The 24507-nt window shown below is 39.8% G+C and overlaps 2 protein-coding genes across 2 annotated transcripts; both read left to right on the forward strand.

Moving 5' to 3' along the window:
- Positions 1-3622: 3622 nt before the first annotated feature.
- Positions 3623-5206, forward strand: TCEAL4 (transcription elongation factor A like 4). The gene is made up of 3 exons (XM_065901164.1): positions 3623-3653; positions 4101-4190; positions 4536-5206. Exon 3 carries the CDS (start codon positions 4562-4564, stop codon positions 5204-5206), a length of 645 nt encoding a protein of 214 aa, XP_065757236.1. The 5' UTR covers positions 3623-3653; positions 4101-4190; positions 4536-4561.
- Positions 5207-14778: 9572 nt separating this feature from the next.
- On the forward strand, positions 14779-16742 carry TCEAL3 (transcription elongation factor A like 3). The gene is made up of 3 exons (XM_065901153.1): positions 14779-14876; positions 15422-15491; positions 15859-16742. Exon 3 carries the CDS (start codon positions 15886-15888, stop codon positions 16486-16488), a length of 603 nt encoding a protein of 200 aa, XP_065757225.1. The 5' UTR covers positions 14779-14876; positions 15422-15491; positions 15859-15885; the 3' UTR covers positions 16489-16742.
- The last annotated feature ends 7765 nt before the right edge of the window (positions 16743-24507 follow it).

The following is a 24507-nucleotide window of genomic DNA, read 5'->3' on the forward strand; positions in this document are numbered from 1 at the left end:
GTTTAAATGAAAAGTTTTACATTTTGGTGAAGTCCCATTTTTCTATATTTCTTTTATTGCTTAAGCTTTTAGTGTCATATCTAAGAAACCATTGCCTAATCCAAGATCATGAAGAATTACACCTTTATTTTCTTCTAAGAGTTTAATGGTTTTAGCTCTTATATTTAGGACTTTATTTTTTTTGAGTTAAGTCCTGTATGTGGTGTGACGTGGGAGTCCAAATTCATTTTTTGCATGTGGATATCTAGTTGTCTCACCATCATTTGTTGAAAAGACTCTTCTTTCACCACTAAATTTTCTTGGCACTCTGGTTGAAAATCAACTGACTGTAAATCTGAGGGTTTACTTCTGTACTCTCAATTCTATTCCATTGGTCTATATGTCCTCATGCCAGTACCACATTGTCTTTATTCTTGTAGCTATATAATAAGTTTTGAAATACGGAAGTATGAGATCTCAAACTTTATCCTTCCCTTTCAAGATTGTTTTTGTCTATTCTGAGTTCCTTGCATTTCCATTTGAATTTTGGGATCAGCTTATCAAAATCTGCAAAGAAACCATCTGATATTTTGATAGAGGTTGTGTCGAGTCTGTAGATCAGCTTCGGAAGTATTGCCCATCTTAACAATATGAAGTCTTCCAATCTATGAACATCAGCTATCTTTCCATTTATTTAGGTATTCTTTAATTTTGTTCAACAATACTTTATAGTTTTCAGTATACAAGTCTTGGATTTTCAAAATAAATTTATTTCTAAATGGTTTATCCTTTTTGATGATTTTTTTTGAAATCTAAGCAAGTTTTTAAATTTTTATTTATTTATTTGGCTGTCCTGGGTCTTAGTTGCGGCACGTGGGATCTTCATTGTTGTGTGCAGGATCTTTTAGTTGTAGTATGCAGACTCTTAGTTGCAGCATGTGGACTCTTAGTTGTGGCATGCATGTGGGATCTAGTTCCCTGAGCAGGGATTGAGCCCAGGCCCCCTGCATTGGGAGTGTGGAGTCTTAACCACTGGACACCAGGGAAGTCCCCTCTTTTTGATGATATTTTGAATGGAAATGTTTCCTTACTTTCCTGTTTGAATTGTTTTTTGCTAGCATATAGAAACACAGTTGATTTTCGTATGTTGATCTTGTATTCTACCACATTGCTGAACTCTTTCTTTCTCATAGTTCTTTAGTGGATTCCTTGGGATTTTCTATATGCATGATCATGTCATTTGCAAACAGAGATAGTTTTACTTCTTTCCTTCCATTCTGGATACTTTTTGTTTCATTTTTCTTGCCTACTCTGAAAAGCATTTAAGTGTATGTCAGAAAATATGGCTCTTCATTTTCCTTTAACTATTAAAGTAATTATACAAGTTTAATTTCCATAATAACCTATATCTTACTACTGATCAGAAATGCTTCCTTATCATATACTAAAAACTTTTATACCTGGAGATGTTAGTGGGCTCTCTGTTTTATTCCTCTTTCTATCTTTATTCCAGTACTACAGTGAGTTAAGACTGTAGCTTTATAAATCATTCCGCTTCATTGAAGTAAGAGTTCTTCAATCAGATATAAATGAAATCTACACCAGATAAGGTAGCTAGCATAATGCCTGGCAGATAGGTGGTATTCTCTAGAGGTCAAAACCACATCCTCTGGTTATCCTTTGTGTCCCACCATCCACAGTAATTTGGGGTTATGGATAGTTAATAATTAATTTTACTGCATATTGAGCACCCAACATAAAAGGATTATTTTTCTAACCAAATGTCCAAAGATAACTAGGGTAAACAAATATACTAAGAAGATTATGTAACTAAATCTGTACCGATGGACAATTGTGATGCTCCATTTTTTTCCCTTTATAAACAAAGCCTACAGAATCACTACTGGAGCCCCAGTTCCAGCAAAGGATAAATGCATAACAAATAATTGTTATGGGAATTTAAAACCATAAAACGTTTTAAAACATAAGATTCTATTTTAGCAACTTACTAATTATCTCCATGGATAAATATTAGAGGTGGAATTGCTGGGCCAAAATATAAAATATTTTTATTTTTAAACAATTTACAAAGTTGCCCTTCAGAAAATTTTCCCAGTACACTCAACAAGAGCAGGCAGGGTAGGGGGGTGGGAGAGGGTAGGAGCAGGAGTTTGGGATTAGCAGATGCAAACTGGTATTTATAGAATGGATAAACAACAATGTCCTACTGTAGAGCACAGGGAACTATATTCAATATGTTTTGATAAACCATAATGGAAAAGAATATGAAAAAGAATGTATATATATATATATATATATATATATATATATATATGTATAACTGAGTCACTTTGCTGTACAGCAGTAATTAACACAACATTGTAATTAAAGTATATTTCAATAAAAAATAAATTTAAAAAAAAACAAGAGCAGGGAGAAATGCATGTGTCCCCAATGCCTTAACAAATCTGTTACACATTTTAATGTAATCAAATCCATCAACGCTGTTCTTAATTGTTTAACTTTCAGTTATTATATTTTTAAAGACCTTCTACACAGAAAGCTTATGTAAAAGCAGAGGCTAGTTATTCACAGCGTGTTATAACAAGGGAGTTAGCTCCCCTAACTTGTGTTTGGCAGAGACTTAAAGACAGGCAAGGGAATGGGAAAGCTTTAGAGTGAAAAAAAGGAAGACCAGGTTTTCTCTAATTGGAAGTTGTTGTCAGGGAAAAGCTGGAAGCCAGGTAACTAGAAGCAGCGGCATTTTGTTACTGGTTTGGGGAGCATATTTAGGTTCTCTAATTGGGGCAGGGCAAAAATAGGGAGGCTGGCAGTCATTGATCAAGTCCTGAAGATTGCTGTAGAGGCTGTGGTTTGGCTTGCGGGGCTGCTTGCTACAGAGGTTGTGGGTCACAATTCTATTGTTATATATGGTCTGGTCATCGCCCGTTGTGTATTCAGTCTCTCACTTAAAAAACTCATTCTTTCATTCTGCTTCAAATATAATTTCATTTTCAGATCTAAATATTTAATTCATTAGAAAATTTATGTTTGAGCATACCAGGAAAAAGGGACAGCTTCATTTTGACGGGAACATTTTTCTTAATTTTTTTCTAAAGTGCAATATTCTACCCTTTGTACAATATTAAAGTTCACATGCGTAAGATTTCATTGGTGAGTCTACGTTCTCTCAACGGAATTTAAGAGCAACGTTATAGACTCCTCCCCGGACCGCCCAGCCCATTAATAAAAGCTTCTGTGTTTTTTATTAAAATTCTTTCTGTGACCAACTTCTCAAGAAGAGGAAAAGGACAAAAGGGCCGGGAGAGGTTGGCTGGGGGAGCTGCCGGAGGGAGGCGGTGGGCGGCTTGCAGACTCCAGCTGGTGGGCGGGGTGCGAGGGCGGAGCTCGGGTGACGCAACGCTCACGTGACCGCCGGGCTCCGAAGTGGGCACCGGTTCGGGTGCCAGCTCTCTCTCCCTGCTGTCGGACCCGGAGCCATCTGGGCGCCCCTAATTGTTGCTCCAGGTTCTTTCAGGTCAGTGTGAGAGCTCTCGTCGCTGCCTGCAGGACATCGGAATGGGGGAGGAGGAGCGGGCGGGCGCGGAAAGGAAAAAGGTTGGGGATGGGCTCCGGGTCGAGGGGAGCTGGCCAGAGTGTAGATAGAGATGGCGGTGGGAAAAACGGCTAAGGGGGAGCAAGCGGCCATTGGGCAGAGGGTGGGGAAGGCGGACACCCCAAGTACCCATTCGCCTTTCTGCACACTTCTTCTCTACCCTCCGTCCATTTTGGAGCCGGAGATGATGAGTTGGGGGGTGCCCCAGCAGTGAGACAGTGGAAATAAACCCCTTCTGGCACTCTGTGCGCAGAGTAAAAGTTGACCTCAAGGGTGGGGGGGTTGAGTTTCCTCTGGGGGAGAAGGACGCAGAGATCCAAAATTAGTTTGGAAAACATCCTGGTCTGGCGCCGGAGGAGTGAACAGAAATGGCGGCTGGGGTGCTGTGGGGGCGGAGGAGGTGGGGGAGGGAAACGTTGGCTGAGGAGGACCGGGATTCGGAAAAAGGACCCGAGTCCCTATGCATCCACCGATGCCTCATTCCCGGTCTCCTGTCTGTCTTCAGGTGTACGTGTCTGTTGTTCCCAGTGCTCTACTGGACTAGAGAAGGAGGAGGAACCTGTCCAGAATACCCGCAGGTCAGTGAAGGAGGAGGGCACTGGACAGGGACCCAGAGGGGTGGGGAGTGTGGAGGGCACGGCTCGGGCAGAATTGGGGGCCCCACTGCCCACTTCCCAACACATTTACACACACTCTGCCATGCTGAGCAAGCGTAGGGAAAAATGGCAGGGTCTGTCTGGGAAATGGTTGGCTCACGTGTGCACGAGGAATGGTGGGGTAAAGGGTGGGCAGAAGGCACACTAGGAAGGCCGGGCCAGGGCAGGGGACCCCTGACAAGGGGCGAGAAGCGACTGCTACTATCCGGACCTGCGTTCCATCCCCAAGCCCTCAGTCTCCCTTGTTTCCTCTTTGTCTTCTCTTCCCCCTGCCCCATCCCTAGGACAGGAAAAGGAAGGGACACTCAACATGGAAAAACTCTGCAGTGAAAATGAAGGAAAGCCTGAGAACCAAGGCAAGATGGAAAACAAAGGACAGCCACCGGATGCGGGAAAGCTGGGAGTAGCTTGTACTGTGGAAGACAAGGAAAAGTTAGAAAACAAGGGAAGGATAGATCTCAAGGGAAAGACAGAAGATGAGGAAGTACTAAAGGATAAAGAAAAGCCAGACAGTGAGGCAAAGCCAAAAGAAGGAAGGCCAGTGAGTGAGGGAAAACCAAAAGAAGGAAAACCAGAGAGTGAGGGAAAGCCAGTGAGCGAGGGAAAGCCAAAAGAAGAAAAGCCAGCCAGCGAACCAAGGGCTGCAGGAAAGCGCCCAGCTGGGGATGATGTACCCAGGAAGGCCAAAAGAAAAACCAACAAGGGGCTGGCTCAGTGTCTCAAGGAATACAAGGAGGCCATACACGATATGCATTTGAGCAATGAAGAGATGATAAGAGAATTTGACGAGATGGCCAGGGTGGAGGATGAGGTGAAGAAAACCAGACAGAAATTGGGGGGATTTATGTGGATGCAAAAAAGTTTACAGGACCCCTTCCACCCGAGGGGCCCAAGGGAACTCAGGGGTGGCTGCAGGGCCCCACAAAGGGGCTTTGAAGACATTCCTTTTGTGTAGTGCCCCTGGCAGGCATTTGCAAGGCCCTATGCTTTATTTAACCTTATGCTAATACTATGCTTTAGGTGTCACTCTCTTTATCCAACTGCAGCCCTGTGTGTTTCAGTAGCAGATTTTCATCCATTGCATGGAAAAATGTTTATGGTGCATTGTAAAATGTTTAAAAAACCAGTTTTCAGAACCATATATACGGCATCAGTCCATTTTTGTAAAACTACAAAGATACCTAGTGATTCATGTACAGAAAAAACTCGGAAAGCTGTGTCTACTAAAAGATTAACAGTGGTTATCTATGGGTGATTTTTTTCTGTTTTTTGTTCATCTGTTTATATTCTTTTTAAAAAAAACATTACTTTTATCATAACAATAATGAAAGATAAAAAAATATAGGAAAGCAATACCAAGCAATCAAAAGTACTGTTCGGCTTACGAAGGCAGTGGAGACACATAAAATTTCTGTTGTCAGGACATGAAATGGTAAGTAAAAGTCACATTACCTCTGGGACTCAAAGCTGGAAGAATCAACCTGGCAATTATTATAGTTCCATTATTGTAAGGGAGAGTCTTAGCATCAGTGAATTGGGGATAAAACTTGCCTTCCTGGCCTGTGGAGAATATCCGATGAGATGTTGAGTGTGTGAACTGTGTTAGGCTGGCTTCTACCCTCTCTCCTGCACTAGCAGGACCAGAACCCCATGAAATGTTTGGGAGAGGGCTGAGGGAGCTCTCACATGTGTCCATAAATAAATCCAGACAGCTGAGAGGTGGGTGTCACTCTCCCCTGTGTAATGCCATGACTCTTGGGTGCTGTGCCTCTTCTAGTTTGTCCTGTACCCTCCTAAGGCCCCGCTGCTGCTGATGTGCTGGAGATCATGATGGACTAAAGCAACACAGTGTCACAACAGAAGGGTGGAGAATTCTCTACCTACAGTAGAGTTTCCCTAACTCCGGTGGGTAGCACCCAATTGTCGCTTGGGCCTTGATATTTATGAAGTTCTTATAAAACACACCTTTCCAAGTTTTTTGTTGGTTTGTGTGTGTTTTTGCATACAGCCCTCTCCACTGGATTTAGATACAGGAGATTGAGCCAGGAGAAAAATCTGAGTGACCAGATGCTGTGCTATTCTCACCTGTTAATCTCTTGTCTGCTGACATTTTCTTAGAAGGAGCTGTCCCCTAGGAAATTCCTGTTAAGCCCTGGCTTATCATTTCAGCAGACCCATCTACCTATGTGATTTTTTTCCTCTGGCTCTTCATTAGCCTTTTATTTGCTTATAGTGTTTCTTTAAATAAACTTTTATTTTAGGACAGTTGTAAATTTACAGAATTATTGCAAAGATATATAGATTCCGTTTACCCCATACCTAATATCGCCTATTATTAACAGCTTACTTTAGTTTGAAGTGTTTGTCACGATGAACCAATGTTGATACATTATTATTTACCAAAGTACATACTTTATTCATATTTCCTCAGTTTTTCCCTAATGTCCTTTTACTGTTCCAAGATCCTATCCAGGTTACCACCTTACATTTAGTCATTATGTCTCCTTAGGCTCCTCTTGGCTCTGACAGTTTCTCACACTTGCCCTGTTTCTTATGCCTTGACATTCTTGAGAAGTACTGGTCAGGTACTTTGTATAATGTACCACAATATCAGTTTGCTTGATTTTTTTTCTTGTGGTTAGACAAGTGTTAAGTGCTTTTGGGAAGAAGATCACACAGGTAAAGTGGCATCATATAAAGGGTATATGCTATCAACATTATTCCTGTTGATGTTAACGTTGATCACCTGGCTGAGGTAGTGTTTGTCAGGATTCTCCATGGTAAAGTTACCCTTTTATTTCTCCCTTTCCAGACTGTACTCTGGAAGAAAGTCACTCTGCACAGTCCACACTTAAAGAATGCGGTGTTATTTCAAAGTTACCTCATTTCCAAAGTTACCGCCTTGAGGATGGAGTATCTCCAACATTTATTTGGAATTCTGCATAGGATATTTGATTTCTCCCCCGTTTATTAATGTATTCAATTTTTTTATATAAGTATGGGCTCATTAATTTTATTCTTTGGACTATAATCTAATACTATTTTGTATACTTTCATTGCTCAAATTGTTCCACTTTTGGCCATTGGAAGCTCTTTCAGTTGGCTCTTGGATCTATTTGACATACTTCCATCATTGTGTATGTGTGTGCTTTTTTAAAAAAACTCTTTCTGGCACTACAAGATGCTCTAGTCTTACCTTGCATATTTCCTGCCCAAGTCCTAGAATCAGCCATTTCTCCAAGGAGCCCTGGTACCTTTGGTTGGAGAATGGTATTAAAAACCAAGATTTGGGTGTTAGGTGTACTCGTTACTATTGGGATATCATTGTTTATAGGCCCTCTCGGTAGACAGAGAAAGAAGATATATGGGTATATAATAACCCATGCATATATATGCATCTCTCTCTCTCTCCATATATATGTATGTATGTGTATATATATGTGTCTTTATATATTTTAAAATATATAGAGAGAAAATTTTGTCTTTAGTCTTACAGACTCCACTCATTTCCAAAGTTACCTATGCCAGTGCCTAATTTTTCCATCCCTTTCAGTGAAGTTGTTTCATGCATTTGTGATACACTTAGAGTCTTTTGTCACATCCTGTGTTGTGGGAATGCTATTATAAATGGCACTTTTAAATAATCAAATTCCAATTGTTCATTACTGGTATATAGGAAAGCAAGTAACTTTTTTTTTTTTTTGCGGTACACGGGCCTTTCACTGTTGTGGCCTCTCCTGTTGCGGAGCACAGGCTCCGGACACACAGGCTCAGCGGCCATGGCTCACGGGCCCAGCCGCTCCGCGGCATGTGGGATCTTCCCGGGCCGGGGCACGAACCCGTGTCCCCTGCATCGGCAGGTGGACTCTCAACCACTGCGCCACCAGGGAAGTCCCAGCAAGTAACTTTTATATATTAACTTACATCCTGCGATCTTGTGGCCAGGAGTTTGTCAATGCCTTGGCATTTTCTACATAGACCATCATGTCATCTGCAAATATAGTTTTATTTCCTCCATTCCAATCTATATACTTTTTATTTCCTTTTTTGTCTTACTGCACTAGCTAGGACTTCCAGTATGATGTTTAATAGGAGAAATGAGAAAGGACACCCTTGGCCTGTTCCTGACCTTAGGGTTAAGTGTCTACTTTCTCACCACTAAGTATAATGTTAGTTTCTTGTATTCTTTATCAAGTTGAGGAAGTTCCCCTCTAATCCTAGTTTGAGAGCTTTTATCATGATTTGGTGTTGGATTCTGTCAAATGCTTTTTCTGCATCAAATAATAAAGCTCATATGATTTTTCTTCTTTAGTCTGTTAACATGTGGTGGATTATATTGATTGATTTTCAAATGTTGAGTCAGCCTTGAATACCTAGAATAAATTTCACTTGTTTGGTGCCTAACTTTTTATACATTATTGGATTCAATTTCATAATATTTTGTTGAGGATTTTCTGTCTGCGTTCATTAGAAATATTGGTCTTTAGTTTTGCTTTCTTGTAGTATATTTTATCTGGTTTTGGAATTAGGGTAATAATTGGTTTCACAGAATGAGTCAAGTGTTCTCTACTTCAGTTTTATGGGAGGGATTGTGGAGAATTGGTATTATTTCTAACTTAAATGTTTGGTAAAATTCACTGGTAATTTCTAAATGTTTACTGGTGATCCTTAAATGTTTGGTAGAATTTGGTCCTAGTGATTTCTATCTTTGGAAGGTTATTAATTATTGATTCAATTTCTTTAGTAGGTACAGAACTATTCAGGTTATCTTTTTCCCCTTGTGTGAGTTTTAGTAGTTTGTACCTTTTGAGTAATTATTCCATTTCATCTAAGTTATCAAATTTGTAGGCATAGAGTTGTTAATAGTATCCTTCATTAAGAAGATAATGTCCATGGAATTAGGAGTGATAACCCCACTTTCACTTCTGATATTTTAATATGAGCCTTCTTTCTTTTTTTCTTGGTTACCCTGGTAAGAGATTTAACAGTTTTATTTATTTTTTCAAAGAACCAGCTTTTGGTTTTGCTGATTTCCTCTGTTGTTTTCCTGTTTTCACTTTCCTTGATTTTGTCTCTAATATTTCTTTTCTCCTGTTTGCTCTAGGCTTAAATTACTCTTCTTTCTTTAGCCTCCTGAAGAGAAAATGTAGGTTATTGATGTTAGAACCTTCTTCTTTTCCATATATGCATTTAAGCTAGAAATTTTCCTTTAAGCACTACTGTTGCTTCATCCCAAAGATTTTGATATGTTGTATTTTCATTTAGTTCAAAGCATTTTTACATTTTTCTTGAGAATTCTTCTTGGATTCATGTGTTATTTAGAAGTGTGTTGTTTAATTTCCAAATATTTGGGTTTTCCATCTATCCTGCTATTGATTTCTAGTTTAATTCTACTGAGAGCATACTTTTATGATTTCTATTCTTTTAAATTTGTTAAGGTGTGTTTTATGACCTAGAATAGGACTCTCTTGGTGAATGTTCTATATGAGCTTGAAAATAAATATGTTCTGATGTTGGATGGAATGTTCTATAAATGTCAATTAAATCAAGTTGATTGATAATACTGTTCGACTATATCCTTATTGATATTCTGCCTGCTTAATCTGTCAATTACTGGATGGCGGCATTGAAGTCTTCAACTCTAATAATGGATTTGTCAGTTTCTTCTTTTAGTTCTATCAGTTTTTGCCTCATATATTACGACACTTTTGTTAGGTGCATATACATGATTAGGATTATTATGTGTTTTTCTCAGAATTTATCCCTTTATCATTATGTAGTGCCTCTTCTGATTTCTGATAATTTTCCTTGTTCTGCTTTGTCTGAATGTATGTAACTACTCCAGCTTTCTTTTTTTGTCCAGGTTTCTTCTGATTAGTGAAGATCTTTCTCTGTTGCTTTACTTTTAACCTCTCACTCTTTAAATTTAAAGTGGGCTTCTTGTACACAATATATAGTTGGGTTTTTTTAATACACGCTGATAATTTCTATCTTTAATTGGTATATTTAGACCATTCACATTTAAAATGATTCTTGATATATTTGGATTTAATATCAACCATATTTATAACTGTTTTCTATTTGTTGCCAGAGGCTTCTTCTGCCTTCTCTAGTTTTTTTTTTAATACATTTTTTAAAATTTTTATCTTTGACTGCATTGAGTCTTCATTGCTGCACGTGGGCTTTCTCTAGTTGCGGTGAGTCGGGGCTACTCTTCATTGCAGTGCATGGGCTTCTCATTGCGGTGGCTTCTCTTGTTGAGGAGCACGAGCTCTAGGTGCATGGGCTTCAATAGCTGTGGCTTGCAGGCTCTAGAGGTCAGGCACAGTAGTTGTGGCGCATGGGCTTAGTTGCTCTGCGGCATGTGGGATCTTCCGGACCAGGGCTCAAACCCGTGTCCCCTGAATTGGTAGGCGGATTCTCAACCATTACACCACCAGTGAAGCCCCCCTGCCTTCTCTAGTTTTAATTGAGTATTTTACATGATTCCACTTGTCTTATTAGTGTATCAGTTATATGTCTTTAAAAGAATTTTCAATGATTTTCCTCGAGTTTACATTTTTAACTAAGATCACTTTCAAATAACACTCTTTTGCTTCACTTATATGTAGTACAGATACCTTATTACAGAATGTTCATTCATTTCATTCATCCATTTGCTACAGTCACTTAGTACATTATTACTTTAGATAAAGAGTTATTTTTATATCAATTAAGAATAAGACAAGAGCTTCCCTGGTGGCGCAGTGGTTGAGAGTCCGCCTGCCGATGCAGGGGACACGGGTTCGTGCCCTGGTCCGGGAAGATCCCACATGCTGCGGAGCGGCTGGGCCCGTGGGCCGTGGCCGCCGCTGAACCTGCACGTCTGGAGCCTGTGCTCTGCAACGGGAGAGGCCACAACAGTGAGAGGCCCGCGTGCCACAAAAAAAAAAAAAAAGAGAGAGAAAAAAAAATCATTTTACTTTCATTTATTGCATTTCCATTGCTCTTCCTTTATGTAGATCTGAGTTGTTGGCCTGTATCATTTTTCTGCTGCCTGAAGAAAATCTTTTAACATTTCCTGAAGGAAAGGTTTGCTGATGCTGAATCCCATCACTTTTTGTTGTCTGAGAAAGTATTTTATTTCTCCTCCACATTTTTTTTTTTTTTTTTTTGTGGTACGCGGGCCTCTCACTGTTGTGGCCTCTCCCATTGAGGAGCACAGGCTCCGGACGCGCAGGCTCAGCGGCCATGGCTCACGGGCCCAGCCGCTCCGCGGCATGTGGGATCTTCCCGGACCAGGGCACGAACCCGTGTCCCCTGCATCGGCAGGTGGACTCTCAACCACTGCGCCACCAGGGAAGCCCTCTCCTCCACATTTGAAGGATTGTTTCACTGGGTATAGAATTTTAAGTTAGTGTTTTTCTCTTTCAACACTTTATTTACACAGAGAGATAGGAGTGTTAACACTGAAATGGAGGATTTATTTATTCTCCTGTATTTCTGTCAACTTTTATTTATTTTGAGGTCAATTTAATAAATGCATACAAATTTTAAATATCATGAGGTGACACTCTTTATGTCTTGTAGTGCTTTTTGCTTTAAAGTCTATTTTGTTATTAATTTAACTATAATGTCTTTCTTTTGGTTAGTGTTTTCATGGGTTTTTTTTTTCTGTACTTTTACTTTCAGTCCTTATGTATCTTTATATTTCAGATAGTCTTTTGTAAATAGTACATAGTTGGGTTTTTTCCAGTCTGAAAATCTTGTTTTTTAATTGTTTCAAGTACACCATTTACATTTAATATACTTACTGATATTAATACTGGATATAACCATTGTACCAAGTTCTGTCTCTATGTCCCACCTGATTTATGTTAGTTTTTTCTTCTTTAGGATTGGTTATTTTCTTATTTTTACCCCTCTATTAGCTTAGTTTTACACTCTTACTCTTCCTTAATAGTTATCTGGCAATTATAGCATACAGTCTTGACTTATTAAAGTCTTGACCAATATTAATTTATACTTCTACACACTCCCTAGATAATGCCCGAACTTTAAATACTTTTACTCTAGCTCTCTTGACTTTTATGTTGTCAATATAAATTAACAAGATAATATTTTATATAATATTGATTTAAATTTATATAGATATTTAGCCTTTTAATTGCTTTTTATTCCTTTCTTCATCCCCAGTCTTCCATCTGAGATCATTTTCCTGTTATCTGAAAAATGCCCTGTAGAATTCAGTACTTAACTTTGGTTTATGCCTGCTGCTGGAAACTCTCTCTGTGTTTATTTGTAAAGCTTTTATTTCACCTTCATTTCTGAAGGGTATTTTTGCTGGTTATTAATTTCTTGGTTGGCATTGATTTTCTTTTAAGATACTAAAGATGTCATTTCACCATATTCATGCTTTCATCATTGCTGTTGCAAAGCTAGTAATTAGCCTAACTTTTGTTCCTTTTGAGGCATACTCTATTTTTTTTTGGCTACCTTTTTGATTCTTTGTCTTGAATTCTCTGTAAGTTCACTATTATGCATTCTATATGTGGGTTTCTTTTTATTTATGCTGTTTGGGATTTGTTGGACTCCTTGGATCCTATGGATCAATGTCTTTCATCAATTTTGAATAATCCTCAGCCATTAATTCTTTAGATTGCCTCTGAACAATTCCATTTCTCTTTTCCTTCTGGAACTCCAATTAAACATGCATCAGACCTTATCATACCCTCCTGTCTGTATTTTCCGTCTTTTTGACTACCCATGCAGCCTTATGGATAATTTCATCTGAATAGAATTTCTAGTTCTTTAATTCTCTCTTGGGCTGCATCTAATATGCTGTTAAGGGCATCCACTGAGTTTCTAATTTCAGCTTAGTTACTTTTTAGTTTTGGAGGGGTTTTTTTTCCTACTTTTTCTGATTTCTTGTTCCCTGTTGAAATTTTCAAGATTGGATTTTATTTATCTGAATACAGTAAGCATTGTGGTTTAGTAGTCTGTACCTGATAACTCAAATAATTCAAAGCTAATGGATCTGTTTGTGTTGTCTATTCTCTCTGGTGCTTTTTACCTATGATGGGTTTTATCTTCGTGTTGCTGCTTATCTTTGTGTATGGGCATTGTATTTAAACAACTGTTTGTTGAAATAATTTGAGGCCTAGGATGATGCAATCTTCCTCCAGAGATTTTGTTTGCATTGGTCAGGTCTGTAAGGATGCTTCCTGTCTAAAACCACAATCTATACTCAAAACTTAAACTTTACTAGTCCACCTAGATGTTGCAAAGCCAAGCGAAAAAACTTTGTAAGGGCTAGTTTATTTTCAGTTTACAGTTACCCTTAAAGTGAAACATTTGAAGTTCCTAAAAAACCCCTCCCCTTTTAATAAGCCTTGGGCTTTGATTTTTGTTACTCTAGTGCTTTGAGTCTGCTGAATATTCAACACACTTTGACACTGGTTTATTCCTTAACCTTTATTCCTTAACCACAGATGACCTCAAGACAAATACAGCTAACCTTATGAGTATTAAAAGAAGACATGGTGAATTCTTCTTTCACCTCATATAGGAGAAAAGTTCTTAACTATGAATCAAAATCTAGATGCAATAAAAGAAAAGTCTAATAAATGTGACTACTTTTTTAATGCATGGCAGAAATACATCATAAAGTCAAAAGGCAACTAACAAACTGGAAGTAAATATTTGCAACTTATATAACAGATAAAGGCCTAATATAGTTAATGTGTAAATAACACTTGAAAAGTGTGAAGGACCAACAACCCAATAGAAAAATGTGGAAAAGACATGAACAGACAATTCACAATGATATTTAAACTGTTGTTAAACAGAAATGCCATTGATATAATACTTCTCACCTATCATATTAGTGAAAAGTATGTCACACACTATGTTGAAAAGGGTGTGGGGAAATAAGCACTCTCCTATATTGCTGGTGGGAAAGCAAAATGGGTCTGAGACTCAAGGGAGGGAATAACCTGGATATGTAGATTAGGAAATCATCTGTGTTTAGAGGGAAATTAACAGAGATCAGCCGGGAAGCGAGGACACATGGGCTGAGGAGAGCAGAGGCTCTGGACATAGCTGCTACTCAAGGAGGCAGCGCAGCTACCTGGCGGGCACCACCATCAGGGCTCTGGAGTCAGACGGAGCTGGTCTTGAAAACGGGTTGTGGGGCTCCGTGTGGAGCGCTCCTGGAGAAGTCGGGTACCTTCTCTGCGATCAGCTGTCATAACTGGGGATAAAGGGCATCTCAGAGGGATGCTGAGCGAGGACCTGAGAGGCACCAGGTAAAGCACCTGCAGTCAGGAAGCCTCCCCTCACCTGCTCTGTTGGTAACTCCCCCTTTTCCACAAACACCACCCCGCAGCCCGTCCGCAGCTGTCCGGTCCCTGCGGGATGTAGGTGAGGGGGCGGGGCGGGGGGAAACCGGGCTCGGGTGACGCGGCGCTCACGTGACCGGCAGGGCGCCAACGTGGGCAGCAGCCCCCGCGTCCCACCCCCACAGCCCCGAGGTCTGGTCCTGTCGCCCGCGCGGAACCAGCTCCCGGAGCTGCCCGGGTGCCGAGCGAGGGGCAAGCGGGCTTAGGCGAGCCAGAGGAGGCGCAGGCCCGACCCGGGCGCTGCAGGTCAGTGTGAAGGTGGGTGCTGCTGGCGGCCCGGGGTCGGGATGGAAGCGGATGGGACTAGGATCCGGGAGCAGCGGGGAGAGGGGAAGGGATCCCGAGATGGGTGGGGAGGGGCACGGGGCGTGGCGTGGCAGGTGGGGAGGAAGGACCCTGCAACTGGCCCTGCCGCCTCTTCGACGCCCCTCCTCTGTGCCCTCCATCCATTTTCTAGCCTGAAATTGGGGGGGGGGAGTCCGCCCCCGCAGTGCGACAGTGAAACGTAGACAAATTCTGAAAATAACTCCCTTTCACACTCTCCACCCAGGAGGAAATATTGACCTCAGCGTAAAGGGTTGGGGGTGGGGCAGGTTGCTTGCACGGGAGGAAGACCCAGAGATCCAAAATAGTTTGGAAAGCATCCTGGTCTGGTGCCTGAGGCCTGAAAAGTAATGGCGGCTTGGATGCAGGGGAGGTGGGGGAGGCAACGTTGGATGAGGAGGGCCCAAATTCAGGAAAGGGACTTCAGTCCACTGACCGTGCAGCCCCTCTCTGTCTCCTGTCTGCAGGTCTGCGTGTCTGTTCTCAGCACTCTGCAAGGCTAGAAAAGGAGGAGGAACCTTTCCAGAATCCCTGCAGGTCAGCGGAAGGAGGGAGAGGCACTGGACAGGCACAGAGCTGGGGGCCGGGTGTGGAGGGCACAGCTTGGGCAGAATTTGAGGGCCCCACTGCCCATCCCCCCCCATATATAATATACACAATTTCTGCCACGCTGAAGGATGGTACAAGGTGGCAGGGCCTGCCAGGGAAATGGTTGGCTCTCAGTGCAGGAGGAATGGTGGGGTAAAGGGTGGCCAGAAGGCACACTAGGCTGGGCCAGGTCAGGGGAACGCTGACAAGGGTGAGATGCCAGTACTATCCGGACCTGCATTCCATCCCCAAGGCCTCAGTCTCCCTTGTTTCCTCTTGTCTCTCTCCCCCCACCCCACCGTATCCCATCCCCCAGGACAGGAAAACGAGGGGACATCTCAACATGGAAAAACTCTGCAATGAAAATGAAGGAAAGCTGGAAAGCGAAGGAAAGCCAGAAAATGAAGTAAAGCCTGAAAATCAAGGAAAGTCATATGAGGAAGAAAAGCCAGAAGTGGAGGGGAAGTCAGAACACGAGGGAGAGCTCCAGAATGAGGGACGGCCAGAAGACCAGGGACAACCAGAAGATGAGAGGAAGAGAGAAAAGCAGGACAAGTCCGAAGCTGAGGGAAAACCACACGGTGAGGGCAAGCTGGAATCCCAGGCAAAGCCAGAGAGTCAGCCGCGGGCTGCCGAAAAGTGCACTGCTGAAGACTATGTGCCCCGGAAAGCAAAAAGAAAAACGGATAGGGGGACGGACGATTCCCCCAAGGACTATCAGAACAACTTACAGGAAAGGCATCTGGGCAGTGAGGAGATGATGACAGAATGTGCAGATATGTCAAGGGCTCAAGAAGAGCTAAGGAAAAGACAGAAAATGGGTGACTTTCATTGGATGCAAAGAGATGTACAGGATCCATTCACCCCAAGGGGCCAACGGGGTGTCAGGGGAATGAGGGGCGGAGGTAGGGGCCAGAGGCGCTTACATGATATCCCATATCTTTAATGCCTTTGGCCTTCAATTCTGACTCCTCTGATGAGAATATCGCTGACCCTGCTTTCCCTGGCAGGCATTTGCCAGGCTATGTGCTTTAACCTTAAGCTGATTCTTTGCTTTAGGTGTCACTCTCATTACCAGCAGCCTTTTGATCCAACTACAGTGCTCTCTGTGTTTCAGTAGGGGATTTTCACCCACGTGCATGGAGGAGATGTTCATGGTACACTGTAAAACAACAATAAAGAAAAAACAGTTTTCAGAACCGAATATATAGTATCAGCCCAATTTTGTAAAAATATAAACATTTGCACAATACATTTGTGCACAGAGAAAACTCTGAAAATGTTTGCACTAAAAAGGAGGCAATGGTTTTTTCCTGCATGGTAGCCAGAAAATAGGTCTCACCTGCACTCAAAAATGAATCCAATCGCCTGATGGTACCTCCATGCCATTCGCCTGAAGGTGTGCCCATCCCCTGTCTTTGCCTAGTTGTAACCATGTCAGTGGGCACTGCTACACCTTCTCCTGGGTCCTCTACCGTCCTATGGCTCCCAACATGTATGATTCTTTTTTTCTTTGCTCACTCATCTCCACTTTTTCTTAAATGATATGGATTATGTTTGTCATAATAATAATATAATAATAATAAAAATCTAGAAAACAACACATGATAATTGAAATGTTCAGTGAGCTTATGAGAGCAATGAAGACACTTAAAATTCCTGTTGTCAGAATGTAAAATGATAAGTAAAACATTGCCTCTGGGACTCAGCTAGAGGAATCAACCTGACAGTTGTAACAGATCCAGTGCTCTAAAGGTCAGTCTTGTCATCTGTGAAATGGGAATAAAACTTGCCTGTGTTGGGTGGGCTCCTTTGTAGCAGTAGGACCCTGGACCTTGTCAGACACTCAGGGGAGGGCTGAGAGTAGGTCTCATCTATGCCCAGGAACAAGTCCAAGTAGCTGAGAAGAGACTGCCACTCTTCTCTGGATACTACCATATCTGTTGGGCACTCCTGTTGTGCCCTGTACCCTCTGCTGATAGCTACTGATATGATGGAGTCCTCATGGTGACAAAGCCCCTCTGATTCCCTATAGTTCCCAAAGGGCCAAAGCCCCTATTTGACTCCTATAGGAATGTAGGTTAACCCCCTCTTCCAACTTCAGAGTTGTACCTACCCTGGTGGTAGTGCCCCAGGGCTGTTTGGGCTCCACTATATTGCATAGTTCTTAAAGTAGTCATTAATATTTTTAGTTCATTTTATATTTGCTTACAGTAGTTTCTTATCTCTTGACTCATATATTTTGGGTCCACCAGGGGTTGTATCCTGAGACAGATCTGTGGACGAGACAGTGGATGATTATTTGAACTACACACCACAGTACCTCAGGGAAGCCACATGTAAATTTACATACCGTAGTGTGAGTTTTCGCTCTAAAAAGTCTCCTGGTTGGCTTCCTACACAAAATCAAAGGACTTGTAATCAGAGAGGGTTACACAAGTGAGTTTCAAGCTGAAAATATCCCTTCCCATTCCAAACCAATTCCAACTGAGAAGTGTAACAGTGCTCTTAAAAATATTAAAAACTCTCAGTGTTAGGCATTTTTATTTAACCCACTACTATGTTGCTTTTTCCAAAGACTTTTTTTTTTTTTTTTTTGCGGTATGTGGGCCTCTCACTGTTGTGGCCTCTCCCGTTTGCGGAGCACAGGCTCCGGACGCGCAGGCTCAGCAGCCACGGCCCACGGGCCCAGCCGCTCCGTGGCATGTGGGATCCTCCCGGACCGGGGCACGAACCCATGTCCCCTGCATCGGCAGGCAGACTCTCAACCACTGCACCACCAGGGAAGCCCCCAAAGACTTTTTTATTCATCCTAACATCCCTTACACTGTACTTGACACATATACTTAATAAATTATGATTGAATCAGGAGCCCTGAGTTAAAAAAGATACACTGTTCATGGATCAGAAGACTCAATGTGTTAATATGGTAATTCTCTCCAAAAGTGAGCTATAAATTCAATGCCATCCCAATAGAAATCTCAGCAAACTGCGATTCTAAAGGTTCTATGGAAAAGCAAAGGAACAAAGTTAGAGGACTCACTACCTGATTTCAGGGCTAACTATAAATCTACATTAATCAAGACTATGTAGTATTTGCGTAAGGACAAACATATAGATTGATGGAATAAAACACAGTCCAAAAGTAGACCCACATATATATGGTCAATTCATTTTTTAAAAAGGACCCAAAGGAATTCAGTGGAGACTTTTCAAGAGATGATGCTGGAACAATTGAATGTTGTCTTGGCCAGTTTGGGCTGCTATAACAAAAATACCACAGACTGGAATTTCTCATAGTTCTGGAGTCTGGGAAGCCCACGATCAGGATGCTGACAGATCTGGTGTCTAGTGAGGGTCAGATTCCTGGTTCATAACCAGATGTCTTCACATGGCAGAAGGGGCAAGGAGGCTCTCTGGGCCTCTTTTATAATGAAACTAATCCCATTCATGAGGGCTCCACCTTCATGGCCTAATTGCCAATTACCATCCAATTATTTGGTAATTCCAAATACCATCCAATTGGATGAATTTCAGGGTTACACAAACATTCAGTCTACAGCAGACATCAATATACAAAAAAAGTACCCTTACCTCACACCAAATACAAAACATGAATTCAAAATGGCTTACAGAACAAAATGTGAAACCCAAAATTATAAAAACTTCATTTAGCGAATTCCCTGGCGGTCTAGTGGTTAGAACTCTGCGTTCTCACTGCCAAGGGCCCAGGTTTGATCCCTGGTCAGGGGAACTAAAATCCCATAAGCCATGTGGTGTGGCCAGAAAAATAAAATAAAAATAAAAACTTCATTTAAAAATAGGAAAAATAGGACTTCCCTGGTGGCGCAGTGGTTGGGAGTCCGCCTGCCGATGCAGGGGACGTGGGTTCATGCCCCAGTCTGGGAGGATCCCGCATGCCACGGATCGGCTGGGCCCGTGAGCCACGGCTGCTGGGCCTGCGCGTCCAGAGCCTGTGCTCTGCAGCAGGACAGGCTGCAACCGTGAGAGGCCCGCGTACTGCAAAAAAAAAAAAAAAAAAGGAAAAATATGGAATAGTTGGTAGGTTCAGAGTAAAATATTATTGCTTATTAATTCTGAAGTGGTTTAAAGATTTTTGAAATTAACTTTCTGCCACTATCTACTTAATAGGCTCCAGAGGTTTCTCCTACTAAGAAAGGGGAAAAGGCAAATGCTAATGATAAAACATTTACATGTGGACAATAAAATTTAAGATATCATTAAAAAATTAGGGAAAAAAGGGTAATCCTGGATTAGCATATGACATGAATCTGTGCCATATGACAATTTAAGATAATAACGGGACAATGAGGGTATTGACAAATTTCTGTGAACTTCAAACAAGTCTGGAATATCTATACTAATAACATATAACCATACATATATAATCTAAGATAGCTTAATACTTATTTGACAATGTTTTCCATGTAATTTAACATACCAAATAAACCTAATTGTTTTAATATCTCTTTTATAAGGTGAGAGACTATGTTTTTTAGATTTTCTAAGTACCCACTGGGAAATCTCAAAAATAGTTTGAGGTCAAAAAGACTCCATTTAGAATCTGATTTTGGGAAGTTGTCAAAAATTCCAAAAGTTTGAACATTTGATTAAACAGTATCACAGATCAATATGAAACAATGCTTAATTATCTATTTAACCATTTAACCAAAGTGACAATAAAATATTTTTAAGGTAAATACAGAAGGTTACAAAACTGTGAAAAAATATAGCTCTTTTCACATTGAGAAGACTCAATTCTCCCATGTAATCAAAGACCTGATAAAGATAATATGAAACACAAAAAATTATTTTGGTAAGACAAAATCGTTGCTTTCCAGGCAGATTACCCAAAAGGTAAAGAGAAGCATTTCACAATCTCTTATCAAGAGAAGACCAATAGTCCAAACACTTTTTTCTTTTTAACAGAGAAAAAACCAAACTCTAATTTTGCACCAGTGTCCTTTTTTTTCTTTTCTTTTTTGGCTGTGCTGCGTGGCATGTGCGATCTTAATTCTCCAACCAGGGATCGAACCTGTGCCCCCTGCAGTGGAAGTGCGGAGTCTTAACCACTGGACCTCCAGGGAAGTCCCTGCACAAGTGTACTTTTGATATTAAGGCTCATTCTTTAAAAATTTACAAATAAATTCATTCTAATCTTAGACAGCTTGACCACACATAAAATTCCTTTCCCAAGATTCCTTTTCCTCAAACGTTCTACCCACTCAGGTTTTCTTCCCTGTATTTTCCTCTTTCTCATTCTGGAACACCCAGTAATTCTACTTTAGAACAAAATTACTCTTTTTCCCTTAACAAAAACATGTCTTTCATACCTCTTCTTATCCAAAACACACATCCTATTTTCCTTACCTACTTTTCATACACAGTTGTTTCCTTTCACCCTTATTATTTCTAGTATTTTTAATTACATATATTGATTAGCTTTCTTAACCCTTAGAAACCTTAATTTCTAGTGAAACTAAAAAGTAAGCAATTGTGGACTGCCTGTTACACAACCATTCTACAGATCGGTAAAGTTAAAAATATACTTCATAATTTCTAAAAGTATATCCTTCCTGATAGTAAAATTTCCAGTATGGCACAACACATGTTTGCTGATAGATAGAAATATCTTCAGTTTCTTTATAAAAAGATGCCAAAGTAGATAAACCTATGCTCAGTAGTTTCAGTATTTTATTTTATTTGAAAATGATCTAGATATTCAATGTATATCCATCATTAGTTAGTGTAACTTAAAGGTTTCAAGTTATCAAAAAGATTTTTGAAACTATTTTTAAGTAGACATACCATAAAATATAATTACTGTTGAAAAATTCACATATAAACTTTTAATTACAGCTATGTAATTCATCTGTTTAGGTTACTCATGAAAATTTCATGAGGCATTAAACAGCTAACCATCAACTTAAGTTATTTTTCTTGCTAACAAATCCTGTAACAGAAATAACATGACTTTTAGTAAACCTGGCTAGAATAAAAGCTGTATGTCTGCATTATATTTAAGGCTGATAACTCTGAAGACATGCCTGTTTTAATTAAACCAACAAAGTTAAACTAGCTTTTATTTACCAAAGATTATCCTAGACCACATGAACTTGAAAAACTTTTGGGCTAGTTTCTATATTTCTGAGAGAATCCTTTTTTTTTTTTTTAAACTGGATCAACAGCTCAACAGCTCAACTTTTAATTATCCAAATTCTTATATTAAGATTCAGGGGATTCTGAATTCCATGATTACAGGCACCTGGCATAAACAAGAGTAAATTTTCTCTGCAACAAGTTTACATCATCCTAAGTCTACAGTCAATTTGATCAACAGTCTGTCTACACAGTAAAAGGTAGACAGGTACAAAATGAGCCCAAACAACATGAAAAAAAAAAAACTCAGCAGAAACAACACACAACAAATACAGATCTATAGGAGTTCCAGACACTGGAATTATAAGACTCAATTTAAAAATAAATTTTCTGGGACTTCCCTGGCAGTCCAGAGGTTAACACTCAACACTTCCACTGCAGGGGGTGCAGTTTCCATCCCTGGTTGGGGAACTAAGATCCCACATGCTCTGTGGAACAGCCAAACAAAAAAATTAAATAATAATAATAATAATAATGATTTTTCTTACTAAATAGGAGATAAAAGACATGATTGAAAATTTCAGCAGGTAACTAGAAATTATAAAAAACATGAAATAGAAATTCTATAACTAAATTTTTAAAATTTATTTTGTATTGAAGTATAGTTGAGTTACAATGTGTTAATGACTGCTGTACAGCAGTGACTCAGTTATACATATATATACATTCTTTTTCATATTCTTTTCCATTATGGTTTATCACAGGATACTGAATATAGTTCCCTCTGCTATACAGTAAGACCTTGTTGTTTATCCATTCTATATATACCAGTTTGTATCTGCTAATCCCAAATTCCCAATCCAACCCTCTCCCACCCCCCTCCCCCTTGGCAACCACCAGTCTATTCTCTATGTCCTTGATTCTGTTTCTTTTTCATAGATAGGTTCATTTGTGTCATATTTTAGATTCCACATATAAGTGATATCACATGGTATTTGTCTTTCTCTTTCTGACTTACTTCACTTAGTATGATAATCTCTAGTTGCTGTACCACCCTGCCTTGATTACTGTCGTTTTGTAGTAAGTTTTGAAATTAAGAAGTACAGGATATCCTATTTTATTCTTTCTATACTAAGATTGTTTTCTCTATTCTGGATCCTTTGATTTTGAAATCACCTTGTCATTTTCTACATAAAAGCCAGATGTGATTTTAATAGGGATTGCGTTGAATCTGTACATCAATTAGGTAATATTACCATTAGAACAATACTGTCTTTCAATCCATGAACGTGGGATTTATTTCCATTTATTTAGGTCTTCTTTAATTTTTTTTCAACAACATTCTGTATTTTCAATTTATAAGCCTGGACTTTCTTTTGTTAAACATATCCCTAAAAATATTTTTCTTTTTGATGTCATCATAAATGGAATCATTTTCTTCAGTTCATTTTCAGATTGTTAATTTCTATTATAAAGAAATACAATTGATTTTTGTATATTGATACTGTATCCTGCCACAATATTCCACTCATGTATTAGTTCTCATAGTTTTATAATGGATTCCTTAGGATTTGCTATGTACAAGGTTATGTTATCTTCAAATTGAGATCATTTTACTTCTTCCTTTGTTATCTGGATGCCTATTTATTTATTTATTTTTGCCTAATTACCTTGGCCAGAACCTCTAGTACAACCTCTAGAAATGGCAATAGAAGACATCCTTGTCTTGTTTCAGTTCTTAGAAGGAAATTTTTTAGTGTTTCACCCTTATGTATTATGTCAGTTGCATGTTTTTGTAGGTTTCCTCTATCAAGTTGAGGAAGTTCCTTGTATTCCTAGTTTGTTGAATATTTTTATCATGAAAAAGTGCTGATTCTTGTCAAATGTTTTTTCTGTATCTGTTGAGATGCTCATGTGGTTTGGGGCCTTCATTATGTTAATATGGTTGTTTATATTGACTGATTTTGTGTTATACCAAACTTGCATTCATGGGATAAATTCTACTTGGTCATTGTGTATAATCCTTTTTATATATTGCTGGATTCAACTTGATGGTAATTTATTGAGGATTGCATTTATATTCATGAAAAAATATTGGTCTGTATTTTTGTTGTTGTTGTACCTAGTCTTGTTATGATATCAGAGTGATACTGCTTTCATAGAATCAATTGGGAAGTTTTCCTCATCTATACTGTTATGGTAATGAAACAAGACCATTAAGCTGAGGTGGCTCTAATGATTTGGTAGTCTATGTAAGCAAATAAAAACCTAAGGCAGAGTCAGTTTCTATAAGTTTCTCAAGGTTAAGAAGAACACAGATGTAGAGAACAAACATATGGACACCAAGCGGGAAGCGGCGGGGTGGTGGTGGTGGTGGTGTGATGAATTAGGCGATTGGGATTGACATGTATACACTGATGTGTATAAAACTGATGACTAATAAGAACCTGCTGTGTAAAAAAATAAATAAAATAAAATTCAAAAATTAAAATAAAATAAGAACTAATCACAAGCAGCCAACTAGGCTTTCCCAAGTAATGAAACCACTTAAGCTATAGCAAATCAGGTAACTTTTTTGCTTTGCTTCTGTGTCTTCTCTATAAAATCCTTGCCCCTAGGTCCTGTTGGTGGAGTGCTTTTAACAACTTCTGGTTGTTTATAGCCCAATTTGAATCAATGTTTGCTCAGATAAACTCTTAAAATTTTTAATATTCTTCAGATCTTTTAATTGTCCTGGTGTCAGAAGTGGGATCCAAAATAGATCGCCAATGGCCCTAAGGAGAAATGAGCAAGAGTAGATACCTGCTGATCCCATTGTGCTCATTGCTTTCTTTCTGTGTCTGGA

This window comes from Phocoena phocoena, chromosome X (genome assembly GCF_963924675.1).
Source record: "Phocoena phocoena chromosome X, mPhoPho1.1, whole genome shotgun sequence".
In the NCBI taxonomy this organism is placed as follows: Eukaryota; Metazoa; Chordata; class Mammalia; order Artiodactyla; family Phocoenidae; genus Phocoena; species Phocoena phocoena.